The following is a 15040-nucleotide window of genomic DNA, read 5'->3' as shown; positions in this document are numbered from 1 at the left end:
GAGTAACTCCGGCGGATCGTGTCACGTGACAGCACAGATTCAAAAACGCTGGAACGCCAAGGGTGCAAAACTCTTAGCGTGGAGTATGATCGAGTACATTTTGGAACACGGCGCAAAGGTCGACGTACAATTTGTAGCAACTTTCTGGTGTTCCAATATGGCAGCTACCATTCAGCAACAAAAATACCATTGTGACCAATACCTTTATAAGGTACAGTATAGCGCAACATGGCGACGGATTCTCATACGAGGTGAATTCGGGTAATTCGGGTGAATCGAAGTAAGGAGGTTTTGTGAATTTGGGACCAGATTTCTCTATACTCTCTCCATTTGTGTCCGAAAAAGGATACGTCCGACATCTGACTCGTCAGGTAAGCACTCCCATCGCTTCTGTCTGCCTGTTCGTAGCCCTGGCGACCGCAGAAAGGCCCAAAGCACGGAAGCTTCGAGAACGTAGGGATTACCTTCATCTATGAAATCGTGGTTCCGGTAAATTAGGATATCACACACTTTGATAATGGACAATATGAACGCATTAATACAAAGCTTAATTTTGTATCTACAACTTAACGAAATGGAGAGCCCTCTGCGTTGTCGCCACTGCAGTTTCAGTGGTCGTATTTTCTCTTCGTAGCAATCGCTTTACAGTTCATCGCCAAGATGGTTTGCATACCCTGCATTATCGCGCCTGTGCTGCTCTACATCTGGTACCGATTCATTCAACCCATCGTTCTTAAATTCTGGAATCCCTGGGAGAAGAAAGAAATCCGCATGGACGCAGCAGGGGACGCCCGACAAGACTCAACAAAACTGGCGAGTTTTTCTTTTTCTTTTTCGTTCAGATTTCACGGTCATCGCCACTGGTCATCGCTATGCGCTGTAATATAGGTGCCTCTATGTTGGAAGTTTCGTCAAAGGTAATGATCGTTCTACCTTGTCAAGTTTCAGGGCATTATTTTCAGTAAAAAAGGTTTAACGAAACATCTAGGAGTATCTTAACACTGGTAGGTGACCCACCCACGTCGACTGCTACAATCGAGGGGTGCCGCCACATGTCGTCCATATGATCTAGTGGACCGTCTTCAAAGGTGTTAAGTAGAGCGCTTGCTGAATCACTTTGATTTGCCATCTAACCGATTCGGTTTTCCATTCTCCAGTGGAGCCCTTACTGGAGAACGTAATCCCCTTTTAGCAATGCCGCACCATCTAGGGGTGGCGATTCCAAACTATGCGCACTCGCTGGCAGCAGAGCCGTATTCGCGACTCCAGCGACCTATAGGGGGCGCCACCACCAAACAAACATGGCGGCTGAGTCCAGGTCGCGGCGGCTCGGCCGGGCCGCCTGAACAGGTGGCGCGTTCAATTTAACAGATTTTCTTTTGTTTAATGCCCAATTATATAGGTATTTGAACTGAGACGGTTAAGTGTAGCCGGTGCAGATAAACTTGCAAAGCATAGTTTTGTTTTGCCGGTGTTTTTTTGTTCTTTTCGTATCAAACTTTCGTTTAGATTTCGTTCAAAACCGAAACTATGGGCTCCGGAGAGACGGTAATATGCTAATCAGTTTTGATCATCTAAGGAAAGCGGCGATGACTATAGAATTGTTCCACAGAGAGTAACTTTTCAGCTAACTCGCATGCCTCGACCATGCGACTTATCTGTCCACGAAATCGAGATTTTGTGCGTATCCGCGTTTTCGAAACAGCTCCAGTCGTCTGCTCGGCCAACAACACAGGCTGCAGGAAAATTACGAAAATTAAGCAACCGCTTCTTGAGCCAAGGAGCATGTTAACCCGCCGGCGCCCCACTAAGCAGCTGATACTCGTATTTCGATTCAGGTTTTAGTAGCAACCGAGAAGTCATTTTGACGAGCGGGTTATGCATTATATTATGTACTATGTCCCACTAAAGCGATATTAGTATATTTTTCGGGTTGAAACATGAGCTTAGTTGACTAGCTATTAGGTGAGATGCTGAATAAAAGTATATTTGACAGACGGAGACATACTACTTAAACTTAGCCAAATCGTTCTATAGCCGGCAGCACGGAGACAAACTGAAGAGAGTCTTCACTGAAGATCCACGCAGAACCTCTCTGCATTGAACTATGCTTCGAATCCTGAACGGAGAAAATTAGTATTTTTTTGTGGCCGGTCAACCTGACCAATGTAGACGTATAGTGCTGCTGGCTTCGACGTCCTCGTAATATAAATATTGGAGGCGCGATAGGTCAAAATGCCGTGACAGCATCTAACGTTGCGAGACTTGTCTCCCACCTTTTGAAAACAGATAATTTCCCTCATTCATCATTTGCAGCGAGCAAGTTTTCCTGAATCAAGTAATTGCGAAATCAGCCCAACTCCTTCAGTGTGGTCCAGAGGTTTTTTCGGCGAAAAGCAGCCAAAATGAATAGCCAACGCACCGACCGGCGTGGGTGCCTCAAACTTGAAGCTAACCGAACACAACCAAACTGAAGAAAAGCAGCTATCGAATTTTCCCATTCACTTGACTGCAACATTGATGTTCCCTCCAGTATCAGTTACCAAGCAGCCGTCACTTGGAATGTGATTCGAGACAGACAAGAAATCAAAAAGTTTTTCCGTGATTCCTCCCCATCCAAGAAATCGAAAGCACGCGACCGTGTGCTGCGGAGTAAACGGGCTTTAAAACACGTAATAGAAGAAAACAATCTACTGAGGCTTCACCACACTAATGATCACCCAGGCAAACTTAAGAAATATTAGGACCTTCGTCAAATTACATTGTTCGCCACCGCGCCGAACAAACGTCTCCGCGAAAGCCACCAGAGACGCCGAGGGGCGCGGCGCGACCTGGACCGGCTGGTTCCCGGTTTTCCCGCTTGGCGGCGTCCGTTTTGCTGGAGTCGCGAATATGGGGAGAGTTTGGTCAGTCTATGATCTCGCCGCCGTAACGCTCTCCTCCCCAGTGAGCCAATCAGCACGCGGCGTAGAGCGAGAGGCATGAGTGCATGCGCGTGAACTCCCCGCTGCTCCCACCTGAGTAGGGAGGGCTGCCATCTTCGATCATTCTCCCGGCGGAATGCGTGGAATCGGCATCTAAATCTCGATTATTGCCTTTTATATCGCTGGCTCTGGCAAGAGAAGGATATACTGTTATTCTTCAGTGGGTTAAAAAGCTAATAAATGAAGATTTTTCGGCGTTGGCCACAAACTTTTATTTATTCAGGCGAAAAAGAAGTCGGCCCGTTGCAGACGACGCATAGCCTCAGCAGTGCTCTTCTCCAACCAGTCTCCGACAGTGTTGCTAAAAAATGGCGGTCGTCTCCTCTCTGCTCCCTTCTTTCTCTCTCGCTCCTTCGGCACTCTCCTCCCTTTCATTTACTTTTCTCCTCTCCGGCGCCTTCGTCGCCACACCCACTGGCCAAACTCTCCCAATATACGGCTCTGGCTGGCAGTGGTCACGTGCGCCGCTCTGGCGGGACCACGGCCGACATTACGGGGTATGCGGTTGCAGTGGGTAGTACTCTGTAGTGCCCACATAGTGCCTTTCCAAATGAGTTTTTATTTCTGTGCAGCACTGTGCAAGCAGAAAGGCGTGAAGGATAACCTCCCAAAATAGGATGAGATTAACTGTTTCTCTGCAAAATACAGCTGCCAACAAAGAATGCTATGCATCTATATAAACCACAGTCCTTTAAGTTTGCACTCCCTACGCTCAAAATGAATTTTCGGGATATGTGCACGTGCACGAGGATTCATTGTGACAGCTTGTGCAGCAAAGAGATTTATCATAGCATGGAGCACACATACATGGCTCTTTCCAAGGATACTTTATTCGGACATGGCGTTTGAGCCATTCTGATATTTGGGTACTGTCTTCTTCCAGGTGTCCCATAGTTTTCCTTCCCGGGTGATCTATTGTTTGAAGCAACCGAGAAATCGTTAAGGGGCAACTCCGCTTCATTTTTGGTTTTGAAGAAACAATGCAGTCCTCTTCAGTATCGCCTAGGAAGACCACACGTCAAATATTACAACGCAGTTCTGTCGAAATGTTTCTTAAATGGTTCGGCAAACTTTGCAACTCACCAAGTTGCCGAAATCGGCCGACTCGAGTGGGCGAATTCAGGCGCAACCAACAGCGCAGTCAAGGCTACGGCATGGGCGGAGCCAACATTGAGCTAAACATCATCATCATGGCCCCCTTTTGCTTGTTTTTACATCTCCGGGCGAGCGTAGCGCATGACGTGGGCAACGTTGCCTCTCGGTGCTCAGCGGTGTTCACGTGATTGGCGTAACGCGCCTGCGCAGTGCCCTTCTTGGGAGCTGTCCGGCCAGCCGCCGTCGTCCCGCCGTTATTGCCGTCTTCAGCGTCACAACCACCGTCGTCGTCTCACCGTTTGTGATTATTGTCTCGGAGTTTCGTCCACACTACGAACACCACGTGTGCAGACTTATGCCACAGTTGTGCAGACGTCGTCGAATGCCGTAGACACCAAAACGTGGCAAAGAGTGCGGTGCAGACGACACTCGCGCCTTACACAAGCCCGCCTCAATCCCGCCCGTCGTTGGGTCGAGGATCACGTGACATTTTGTATCAGTGATGGCCATGGTCTTGGCGGCCCGAGACCAATGTTGCCGGACGAAGCCGAAGTTTCGGTTTCCGCTCGTGTTTAAGATTAGATTTAAAAATATATATCCCAGTTTTCGCAAAGCTAGGTATGTAGTGTTTTTTACTAGGGCTTTTTAGTTCGAAATCACTCATTATCTCGAAATCTTCGGAATTGAGCGGAGTTGCTCTTTAAAAAAAACGTCAGGGGAGAAAACGTAACACGAAATATACAAGGCTATAGGCTGAAACTGTTCAGTCAAGCTGGCTAGCTCTCGAACGTTGCTGGTAGCCGCCGCTTCTTGATGGGACAAGTTGTTCCAAGTACACTGTAAACGACTTCATTTTTGCGAGGGCTTATTTTTTTGTGAATAAGCAAGGGCTTATTTTTTGTGGACTTACGAAATATTGCGAAAAATAAATCATGCAAATAAATTACCCTACTGTAAGGAATTCTAAGCATACCCCTCCACATCGCAAAATATTGTTTTCCAAATATTCCTGAGACCCACACTTCGTAAAATTTGCGAAATATCGAGGCCGCGAAAAAAAAGTTAACAGTATATGCTTTCAACATTGCCGAAAGGCGTAAGAGGAGAGTATGTCGTGTCGAAGACTGCCACTGCTGCCGAAGTTGAAGATGCTATAAGGGACACGATCGTGCAAACGTCGGCAGCAATGGTGTGACAAGCAACTGAATCGTCGATGTAAACCGCATCGCTAATGAAGACGCAACAAGCAACTCCACCACCGATGTAGACAGCGTTGACAAACAAAAATGCAACAGCCTACTCAATCGCCGTTTTAAGAACGAAGTTGTAAAAATAAAGTCGCCATTGGTGCGAAGGTGCCTCCAGATAACTTTCAGTCGCATACTTGAGCTGCGCCTTTGGTTTTGGTTGCTCTTCTTGTGGGCGACATGGTAGTCATTTACTTTATCCGTAGTGTACCAATTTGGAATGTCAAGCAAACTCCTTGTCCACGATAGCGAGTCGGGACCAGCGACGGTGATGCTTGCGATTACGCGCGGGTACCCCATAATGGGGGGGCAGTGCCTTGCCAAATCGTAGTGGCCAGCCGCACTTTCGAGCTCCGTCAAGGCAGCGGCTTATTGTTGCCAAGAGCAATTTCTGAAAGGGTCTATAGACCCCTTTAAAAAATGACATTTACAAATCTAATGCGAAATGAAAGCACAGCTGTTGAGGAGGAGAAGGGGAGGGTATGCCCCTCCTCCTCCTCCTCTTTCCTTCCTCCTCCAATTCAGGAAAAAAAACTTGGTGTCACTTGGTGTCACGTCACCTAAGAGCAAATTCAGTTTCTGCACTAGATTTAGCGGGAAAATAGATGTCACGTGACCTCAACACCAATTCGATTCTCCACTAAAATTAGTGGGTAATCACATTGGTGTTGAGGTCACCTAACGGGGAATTGAATTGGTATTGAGGTCGCGTGACGTCAATTTTCTTGCTAAATCTAGCAGAGAAACTGAATTTCTCTGCTAAATCTAGCGGAGAAACTGAATTTGCCCGCTAAATTTAGTGGGGAATAAAATTGGTGTTGAGGTCACGTGACGTCAATTTTCCCGCTAAATTTAGCACGGTTACGCCTATGCCGCAAAACACGGAAACGGGCGCCTAAAAGCTGCGCTCTAAAAAACCTGGCAGCAGCAAAAATCCGCTGAACGAGTCCAACAACACTGGACGGCCGACACCATGGTGAAGGACTCCGTTGCGGCTGGTACTGTTATTTTTGCCGTGGCGTTCTTGTGTTTCCTCGATCCCTTCGCCTCTGTATGGCTGCAGGTAGCGTTTTCCCTATCACGGGTTGGGTAAATGAGACATTTTCCAACTCCCAGCCTATAAAGATGACGAAGTACATTGCTTCTACAAGAGCCGATCGAGTCAGAGCGCTCCTTTGACAGAAGCTGCAACTGCCTTGTTGAGGGGTGGCTATCCATTTTTTGTAGCTCTGCGTGCTTTTTGGGAACCTATGGAATGAAACAGACAAATACATAATGAAGTGTTTGTTATTAAAATGCAATTACTACTCTGGCTGAGCTGGGCAATTTGAGCGGGATTTCACAACTTTTACGTTTTCACGAGAAATTCGTTCCCCGCACCCCTCGGCCCTCTCACATTTTTACTTTGCACATTGCTTCTTCATGTTCAGATACATAGACCCATTTGAGCCTTTGTTAGTACACGGCCATCATGGGTTTCATGTACGACAAAGATTGTGTACAATAAAAATTACAAAAGCAAATAAAACCTTACGTTGCTTTACAGGGTGCTTCAAAATAAAGTTTAGACTCTAAAATCACCTGCAAAAATCAGGGACTCGATGTATCAAGTAGAAACTTACCTTGAATACATATTTAATGATCGGATTTACGCATTAAAGTTTTAGATAAAAATTTCAAATAAAAAAGCCAATGCTTTTAAATGGGACAGCTTTTTTTTTTTTTTTCATACTTGAAGTAGACTTGAAATTTTAATATGTCAATGGGACTAGTAAATACGTATTCAAGGTATGTTGTGTAAATGGGACGAGTAAAATATGTATTTGAGGTAAGTTGCAACTTGATATGTGAGCCACTTATTTTTGAGTGTCTCAAAACAAGTTGCAAGCTACAATAATGGCCCGTAAAAAATCAGCAACTGAGCGCATCAAGTTGAAACTTGCCTCCGATACGTATTTTACGTTCCCATTTACACAATAAAAATTCAAGTCTCTATTTTAAGTACAAAAAAAAAATTAAAATAAAAAACATATTTTTTTGGCAATTTTGTATTTTATTTTCTGATTTGTTGATTTGGAATTAAGACTTAAAATATTCATGAAGAAAATAATTCCTAGAGAAGGGGAACAAGAGGAACAAAGGACAAACATGAATCTCTTAACACAGCTTGGTGACTGGTGCGCGACCAGAAATATTGGCTTGGTCCGGGTATCGAACCCGGGACCTCTCATTTCCAGTGGACCGCTCTACCAACTGGGCTAACCAGGGGTTAGACGTCAGTAGAGCAAACAGGTTTTGTCAGCTGCCACCAGTCTAACACCAACAAGGGTGAAAGGCCTGCATTTTAAGGTTATGATTCTAATGCAATTTGAATGCAAAGATGCAAGCGAGAACTTGTTTCCCTTCTCCAGGGACTGTTTTCATCATTCTTGTCCAGCTTGCTTGCACCGTTGCATTTAATTGCATTACAAATATTAATGCACAAATTGAACCAGTAAAAGACACATTCAAAGTTAGTTTCTACTTGATGCGTCGAGTCTCTGATTTTTCCGGGCAATTTTATAGTCGAAACTTCATTTTGAAAAGCCCTGTGGTCGTAGAGCAGCGGGTTTGTAGCAAAGCAGAAGCTGCGAGCGCGCGCACGTTGCTATGCATAAAGCATGCGGTGCGCTACAGGCAGGTTAAAGCGAGAGGTTGTATGGCTTCGTGCATACTTAACACATAATTTACACGTGCAAGTTGGAAGCACCGCGAGCTGCCGCATGTGTGAAGCTACGTGCTTGCGAAGCTGTCATGTCCACAAGCGGTACCACGAGCAACATTACATTTGTGCTTGATGCTTTGATTTGAGCTAAAACTTAAAAACTCTACCTCCAAACGCTACTAAGTGAGAATAAAAACATTGGACTCAAACTCCCAAGGAGCATTGGGTGGGAACGGCTCGTGTTCAGTTCTTGCACTTGAGCAGGCGAACGTCTGCGCAGCTACGCCGTTGAATATCCCCACCCGACCGGCACCTGTCAACCGACAACGAGTACATTTACGAATACATACCCATTCTGCTTACAGAGGGGTATGCAGCAGTACGTTTGCAGCGTGGATCGTGGAACTGACGTGGTCGGACTAGTGTCTATGGCCTATGCAGCGTATGCCACGACGCACCCTTCGGCTGGTGCTGGTTGCTGTTGCGTACAACAGACGGCGCTTTTTTCTTTGAGGGGTTTATTGCATTTTATGGCGTAACCGCCTTCACGATAGCGCGAAATGGAGTTATTGTCTCTCGCCACTTAAACCACTTGCTTGCAAATGGTGTTGGTCCCTTTCATGTCTGATCCATTTCGATTGTACAATTAGTAGGCATGAGCTCCGCACTTGTCTGCTGCATGTGCTTGTCATGAGATGACATCAGCATACGTGATTACAGGCTCACAAAAAAAAAAGCTTTTGCTTTGATTTTTGAAATCAAACTAACTGACATGTTTTCACACCAGGCACCTGATGGCACTGCTGACACCACCACCCAGCATCAACAAGAGGCCAGTACAGAAGACAAGAAATCAAATTAGGATGTCATCGTAGCTTTGTTCCAAGTGTCAAGTGGACTCCCAACTCTTCCCCTCCCTGGATGTTTGTGGCGGTTTTAACCCAACGGTATTATCGATGGTCGAAGCTCTTCTAGTCTCGCAACTGAAGATGGTGGTACTGACCAAGCAAAGCACGTAAAATAGTCTGCTAAGCGCGGCTGGCTGTCCGCAGCTCGAAACCGACCGTGTACGCAACCCGTTCAAAAAGTGCACTTTTTTTTTCTGCTTTCGTCTGTGTGCGTATTGCGCGAGTTCTGCTTTGAGGTGGAACCGCGTTTTCAGGAGGCGTAAGCTGTTAAGTTTCGAGATTGTGTCGCAGATATTGGTGCTGCTTTGTTCAAGTGACATATCATGTATACAGACGTGCAAGCGACAGGTGGCAGCATTTTGCATGCCAGCTCGCTCTTGTTAACATCTCGGGATAAAAAGGTTTTAGATATTGGTTTGTCTTAACAAAACTAATGCTTCTGGTTCTTCTGTCTGATCGTTATGTCACGGTTTTTGTTGGCCGTCTTTTGAGTCGGCGCATATTTTAAGCCAGTTTGCGGGCACTTTTTATCGTCGTGGCTGGTTTCTCGACATTTATAGGGCTGTAATGGGTTATTTTTCTGTTTCTATTAAACAGTTTTGTTTTCCAGTTCTACGTAACATTTGTCTAAGCTGTTGGCCTTGAGTATGAGGTTCAGTGGTGTGGATTACAGTGTGTTTAGTGCCCATCTGTCAGAAGTGGTTCCGAAGTGGCAAGAAATGGTGTCACAGGGGCTGGCCCGTCATGCCGTTGAGTGTCACGATCCTGTGCGGTTGGTAGTAGAAGCTCCGGCAAAAAGTATGAGTGAGCATGAGCGTCGGCATTGTCACGGTGTTCCAACTCCTGGCTATTGAAGCTTCCGTGGACTGTCAAACTGGAGGGCGACCTTCAGTCGGGTGTCTGCCGCTGTCAGGGTCGTAGTAGGCAACTGCATGGAACTTTTACAACGTCATCGGGCGGAAATCTAAAGACCACATTTGAGGACGCTGTACACGCATCAGTAGGGTGCCATGTGTGAAAACTCGGTTTTTGCTTAGCCGTGTGCACATTCAGCAACGGTTCCAGAAAGGAGGAGTCTGCAAACCTTTTCTACATGGATAGAAGAAGAGATAAACCCGACTTCCGGTGCAAGTAATTCTCGCGCTTCGGGCAGGACCTACTTTGGAGTTCGTCGAGACAAAATGGCAGGAGAATGGTCGTTTGACGTCAGTCTGCTTTTCATCTATGAAAAGTGCTTCAAGTGAGATCGGCAACATTTTCCGATTCTTACCAGCTTGTGCACCTTTCTCGGTGTCTTGCAGATTTTGTTTTTAATGCGCTAGAAGCCTCGACAAACACTCTTTTGAGAGGCATTACACAGGAGGTCTGATATGATAGATTAATGTTGCCTTATGGTAAAAGGAGCACCACAGCCCCAGAAAATGTTTTTAACTACCCGAATAGGACACCTGTGTAACAGAACATACTCTCTGCCCCCTCCCCCCCTTAAAAAAGATCAAAAAGAAAACAGCACAATATCTGTGTTGCAATTTCACAGAGCACGAGAGTCTGTCCTCGCCACTTCATGCCCTTTCGCAGCAAGCAGAGAATGGTGGTACGAACATCGGCGAGAGTCGTTACAAAGCCTCGCGGTTCCCGACTAAAAAATAGTCAGTCATCCCTGCATAAATTTCTTATTTAATTTTTTTTTTTAACACATACCAAATAACTATTTTGTCTTAGACAAACTTGCACCTTACAAAATAAAAAATTAAAGCAGAGTCGACTCACCAGTTTTAACATTTAATTCGCACATACTTAGGATTACTCGGTGGTTGAATAATCTTCGCAGCAAGACGATATCACTCAACTTGGAACAGGCACCGACACCTCTCGTGAGGTATTTATTCAAAGCAAGATGAGAAGGCAATTAAGATGAGTCATCGATCTATTTCCCCTTCTTTCCCTTGGTGACCGGGACGGCCGTGGCGGCGCCCGCACCAGACCCGTGAACCTTGATGGATATCCTCGAGACGTAGTACAGTGCCACAATGGAAAAGATGAGACTGAAAGAAAAAAAGGACAGAATACTTCACTACCACTGTTTAGAACTATGGTTATTAAGATGGGAACGGCGGGGCATCTCTTTCGAACGCCCGGTCTCCTGCACACACTTGCCTTCCACCATGCTTTGGTGGCGTGTGCGCACCTGATGGTCGGGAGATGCCGAAGCACCATCGAAGGTAGGTAGCTCGCGCTAAAGGTGGGTCAACTGAAACCCCTTCCTGCCATTCTAATTCCCTTGGTGACTATAACAGTGAAGGTCATTGGACATGATAATCTCGTGACACGAGAAAGAAATACGCTCAGTTACGAAATCTCGGGTGATTCCCAAAAGGATTAACAAATGGTCCTGTAGTGTTAGTCCCACAAGTGTATTTGGTGCATTCTTGCTTCAAGGGGACGCTGAAGAAAGCTGGCTAAGCCTGTTCATGCACAGATGTTTGTGCTACGAGACGAATCCTTATTATTGCCGTGTTACACCGTCCGTGCACTCTTCAAGAGCAGCTGTCGTGTACCGCTATGGAAGAAGGCAAGTGATAACTGTTACTTCTTCAACTGGCAGCATGACCGGTACATGTAGTGATGAGTGCCACTCGAATACCAACAGAAAAGAGATGCCATTCAAAAGACTGCTCACCAAGTTGTAATGCAGACACGATGCACCATGCCTGAAGCTGCCATGGCTATCACCAGTGCAATCACCACTGATCAAAAATATAAATAAAACGAAAGCAGTTAGGTGTGTTCCTCAAACAATATCGACCGGCATCCCACTATTGTTTAGAAATATGTAACCAAGTACTTTGACAAGAACCAAGTGCAAGCACATTTGCAATAAACATTGCAGAGTGCCGAAGCTTGCTCATCAGAGCCAAGCTTTTTGGACTAGTCTCGGGGAGTATTGTTACTTCCTAAAGAAACCTTGGTAGTCGTGCTCAAACGAAGTAAAACTTCAACAAAGCAATGCAATCTAAGCAGGCAGACTCTGACTGGATGGATACAAAATAAAAATGAAGCCATAAAGAACTAAGAGAAAACTCTGCATTACCTTCAGGAATCAGTTTTGTCTGGAAATTCCTCCCAAAGAAATGTGTCTCGAAGTTGGAAATGGCCTTAGTATGGGTTAAGGAGGACAGCTGTCGACCACCCTTGCAAGGGTATGATATTTTAACCCTTTTGAATGCCGCTCGCCATTTATGCTGAAAAAAATGTTCTTGACACACTTTGTTGTGAAGAAAATTTTCACAAACTTTGGCTGCCTGACAAAGTATAGAATTCTGCTAGAATTGTTAATATAACTCAATATGCAATATATTCCTGAAAAAACAAACATAAACAACAAGGGTTTTAGATGTGCACGTTTGTGTACGTGGCATTTGAAAGGGTCAATAACTATTGAGACAGTACAGTATACCTCAACATTAATGGTTTTTGGTTAGGCTTTTATGGCTCACAAAAAACAACAGAAATTATACATTTCGTCTGGGTCGTGCATGACAAAATGCCATGCACGACCCAAAAACACACGGTGTGCATTCTGCAGAAGGAACTTCTCATTCTAGTTTGTCCCCATCTGCGGTATCAGTTACTAAATCAAAGGAGAACTCCTTCAAATCCGAAATCGGCTGAGTTCCACAGGGGTACATGAACCATCGAGCAGCTGATCTTGTGTCACTCTGGGAGGCTAAGATCCTTCTCTTCCGTGTGCGCCCCCTATTCAGAAGGGGTACATGGGCAAGCAGACAGCAACGTTAACTCTGTCGTTCTTCCCTGAACAGCTGACGTGTCTTTAACATTCTTCTTGCAAGCAAGAAGTATGACATGCTCTGATCTCCATTTTTTCAAACACCAACAATCAGATAGATTTTCGAAGCTCACATGGTTACAACTATGTTACATCCATGACCCTTGAAGATCACTTCAGTGTCTTTATGAAGTATGTGCCCCCTTTGCTTGTGTTACATACTGTCGAAGCACTAAAGCTTGGACTAGAGAGAACTGATAGACAGCAACAAAGGATACGGTCAGGATCAGAATGAACAGCACAGATCCCAGGAATCCACCCACGATGGTCATCGGTTGGCTGGACGTTAGCTGGCTCTTGTAGATTTGCATGGTCGCAAACAGGAGCATGAACAGGCATGTTGCCAGCATTCCAGATGTCCCAGAAGACACAGCTGCAAAAAATATTGTTGAAAACTTGAATGGGACAGTGAGGAACACAGCATGCTGAAGAAGAGTATAGTCGCTGCAGGGCATGGTGAGTTTCGAACATTTCAATATCGCTTTATGTCGAATGAGCGAATCGGAAGAAAAGGGTTTCCGTACTTCAGAAATGAACAGGCTGCAACAGAGCAAAACAGAACGGGGTGTGACATGCCACCATGGTGCAGTCGGATGACCTATTCGTAGTGCTGAATGAAGACTTTCATAATAGAACAAGTTTGAGGCAAAACGTCGGCCTTATCTGCGGGAGCAATATAGCGGATAATGTTAACCCGGTATGACAGTAGCATTGTTGTGCAGGTCCATAAGTGGAATTAGTTATCGTGGCACTTTGGGGAGTACCCCCGAACGTTTGTCAATCGGCCTATGAAATCGCGATTAAACGTCAATCAAACGGACGAAAACCGGCCCTGGTCTCATAAAAATCCAATATGCGCTTTGAAAGTTTCATGGAATTGAGCAAAGCACATACACCTTCAAAGGACATTTCAGCCCACGAAGTCTGCGACAATTTTTCACGTTGACTCTGCGGCCTAAGGATTGAGTGGGGCACGATAAGAAGCGATACTTTGCCTCGTATACTCTATGATACATGCTGTTTACCATGATAAAAGAAATCCGACTCGCACGGTGAGCCTCTCTGACTCGAGTAACGTTTTGTCATGGTGGATCCCTAGTCGCGCCCTCAGTTTCCTCGCAAGTCAGCGTATCTCCCTAATATGTCTGGCGCGCTTTTATCCTCCTCTGCCCTACATAGTGATAGTTCCAACGAAGCAGATACTTAAAAATAGTGAAAATGTCGACTAGCAAGAAAGTGGGGACAAGCTCGGAGATAGGCCGATCAACTTCGAATAACGACCCTAAATTTTTGACAGATTCAAACGCGACAACTTGTACATTTGGCTTACCCATCTCTTTGGTCTTGGCGGGCTTCTTTTTAGAGAATTTAGGGGTTCAATACAAAGAAATAATCTCTGATCAAAATATGCCCCCACCACCAACACAATCACCGCGTCCACCGGCACACGTTACACAACAAAGTTGCTCGGGGAACTGCGATTCTGCGCTAAAAGTAGCGTAGAAGTGATAACAAAACAACCCTTGTAAAACTGATAAATATTATACCAACAACGAATATGTCATATAATGATATCTTACTGAGAACTTTATGGAACATTAGTATTAATAAAACTATAACTTGATGATTGCTGCAAAATTGTTCGGCTTAATTCTACAACGTAGAAAGATCCAAGTCAATCCAATTGCCTGATTTACCTGGCGCTTCGTTTAAACCTTCACACCTGTTTGTTTAGTGATTGAATGGATTCAACCAAGAGCGGAACGATGTAGCTTCCAGACACTGCAACACCGAAACGTTTTGGGTTTCACACATCGCTGAAATGACTTTCTAGTGCTTAATCATTATGTAAGGACTTGGAGTCACTCATACGGGCGATCAGCGTTTCAGCACGTCGTTTGCCATTTAGGACCAAGACACATTTTTCTTGTGCAATTTTAATTGTTTATCATATTTTTTCATATTATTTAAAGCATACTGCAGGCTTTTTCGTTGGGTCCCTGCGATTGGGGGCACAAATAGTAGACAATCATCAAACGAGGCAGCTACCGCCCATTACGATAGCGGGTAGACCCAGCGCGTACCAACTTGTTTTTCAGTGTGTGTGTGTGTGTGGGGGGGGGGGGGGGGGGGCAGGCAAACCAGAACCCCCCCCCCCCCCCCCCCCCGGGCCGGGGGGGCGGTGCCCTTGTAATCCCTTGGGCGCCGCCGGCCAGTGTTTGCCGTGCCTATCTGGCGGCTGTTTTAGGGGGGGG

The 15040-nt window shown here is 45.5% G+C and overlaps 2 protein-coding genes across 2 annotated transcripts; one reads left to right on the top strand and one right to left on the bottom strand.

Annotated features, from left to right (window-relative positions):
* The first annotated feature begins 642 nt into the window (after nt 1-642).
* On the top strand, nt 643-9547 carry LOC121045770 (UPF0729 protein GD16342). Its single transcript, XM_040498993.1, has 2 exons — nt 643-813; nt 8818-9547. Exons 1-2 carry the CDS (start codon nt 661-663, stop codon nt 8890-8892), a joined length of 228 nt encoding a protein of 75 aa, XP_040354927.1. The 5' UTR covers nt 643-660; the 3' UTR covers nt 8893-9547.
* A 1157-nt stretch (nt 9548-10704) lies between these two features.
* On the bottom strand, nt 10705-14262 carry LOC8032416 (protein KRTCAP2 homolog). The gene is made up of 5 exons (XM_002409865.3): nt 14116-14262; nt 13004-13158; nt 12030-12093; nt 11619-11685; nt 10705-10983 (listed from the first exon to the last, which is right to left on the bottom strand). The coding sequence occupies exons 1-5, from the start codon at nt 14117-14119 to the stop codon at nt 10866-10868; spliced, it is 408 nt and encodes a 135-aa protein (XP_002409909.1). The 5' UTR covers nt 14120-14262; the 3' UTR covers nt 10705-10865.
* Nucleotides 14263-15040: the final 778 nt, after the last annotated feature.

This window comes from Ixodes scapularis, unplaced genomic scaffold, assembly GCF_016920785.2.
Source record: "Ixodes scapularis isolate PalLabHiFi unplaced genomic scaffold, ASM1692078v2 PGA_scaffold11__112_contigs__length_91849675, whole genome shotgun sequence".
In the NCBI taxonomy this organism is placed as follows: Eukaryota; Metazoa; Arthropoda; class Arachnida; order Ixodida; family Ixodidae; genus Ixodes; species Ixodes scapularis.
The sequence above is the reverse complement of the archived record's forward strand: the minus strand, read 5'-3'. Positions and strand labels throughout refer to the sequence as shown.

Excerpts from the sequence above, each read along its gene's own strand:
- LOC121045770 (XM_040498993.1), top strand. The coding sequence starts at position 661 with ATGGTTTGCATACCCTGCATTATCGCGCCTGTGCTGCTCTACATCTGG. Across the intron at positions 814-8,817 it reads GACAAGACTCAACAAAACTG|GCACCTGATGGCACTGCTGA; the intron begins GCGAGTTTTTCT and ends TTTTCACACCAG.
- LOC8032416 (XM_002409865.3), bottom strand. Across the intron at positions 12,094-13,003 it reads TGTTCATTCTGATCCTGACC|GCCATTTCCAACTTCGAGAC; the intron begins GTATCCTTTGTT and ends ACCCATACTAAG. Across the intron at positions 11,686-12,029 it reads GACAAAACTGATTCCTGAAG|TGGTGATTGCACTGGTGATA; the intron begins GTAATGCAGAGT and ends ATTTTTGATCAG.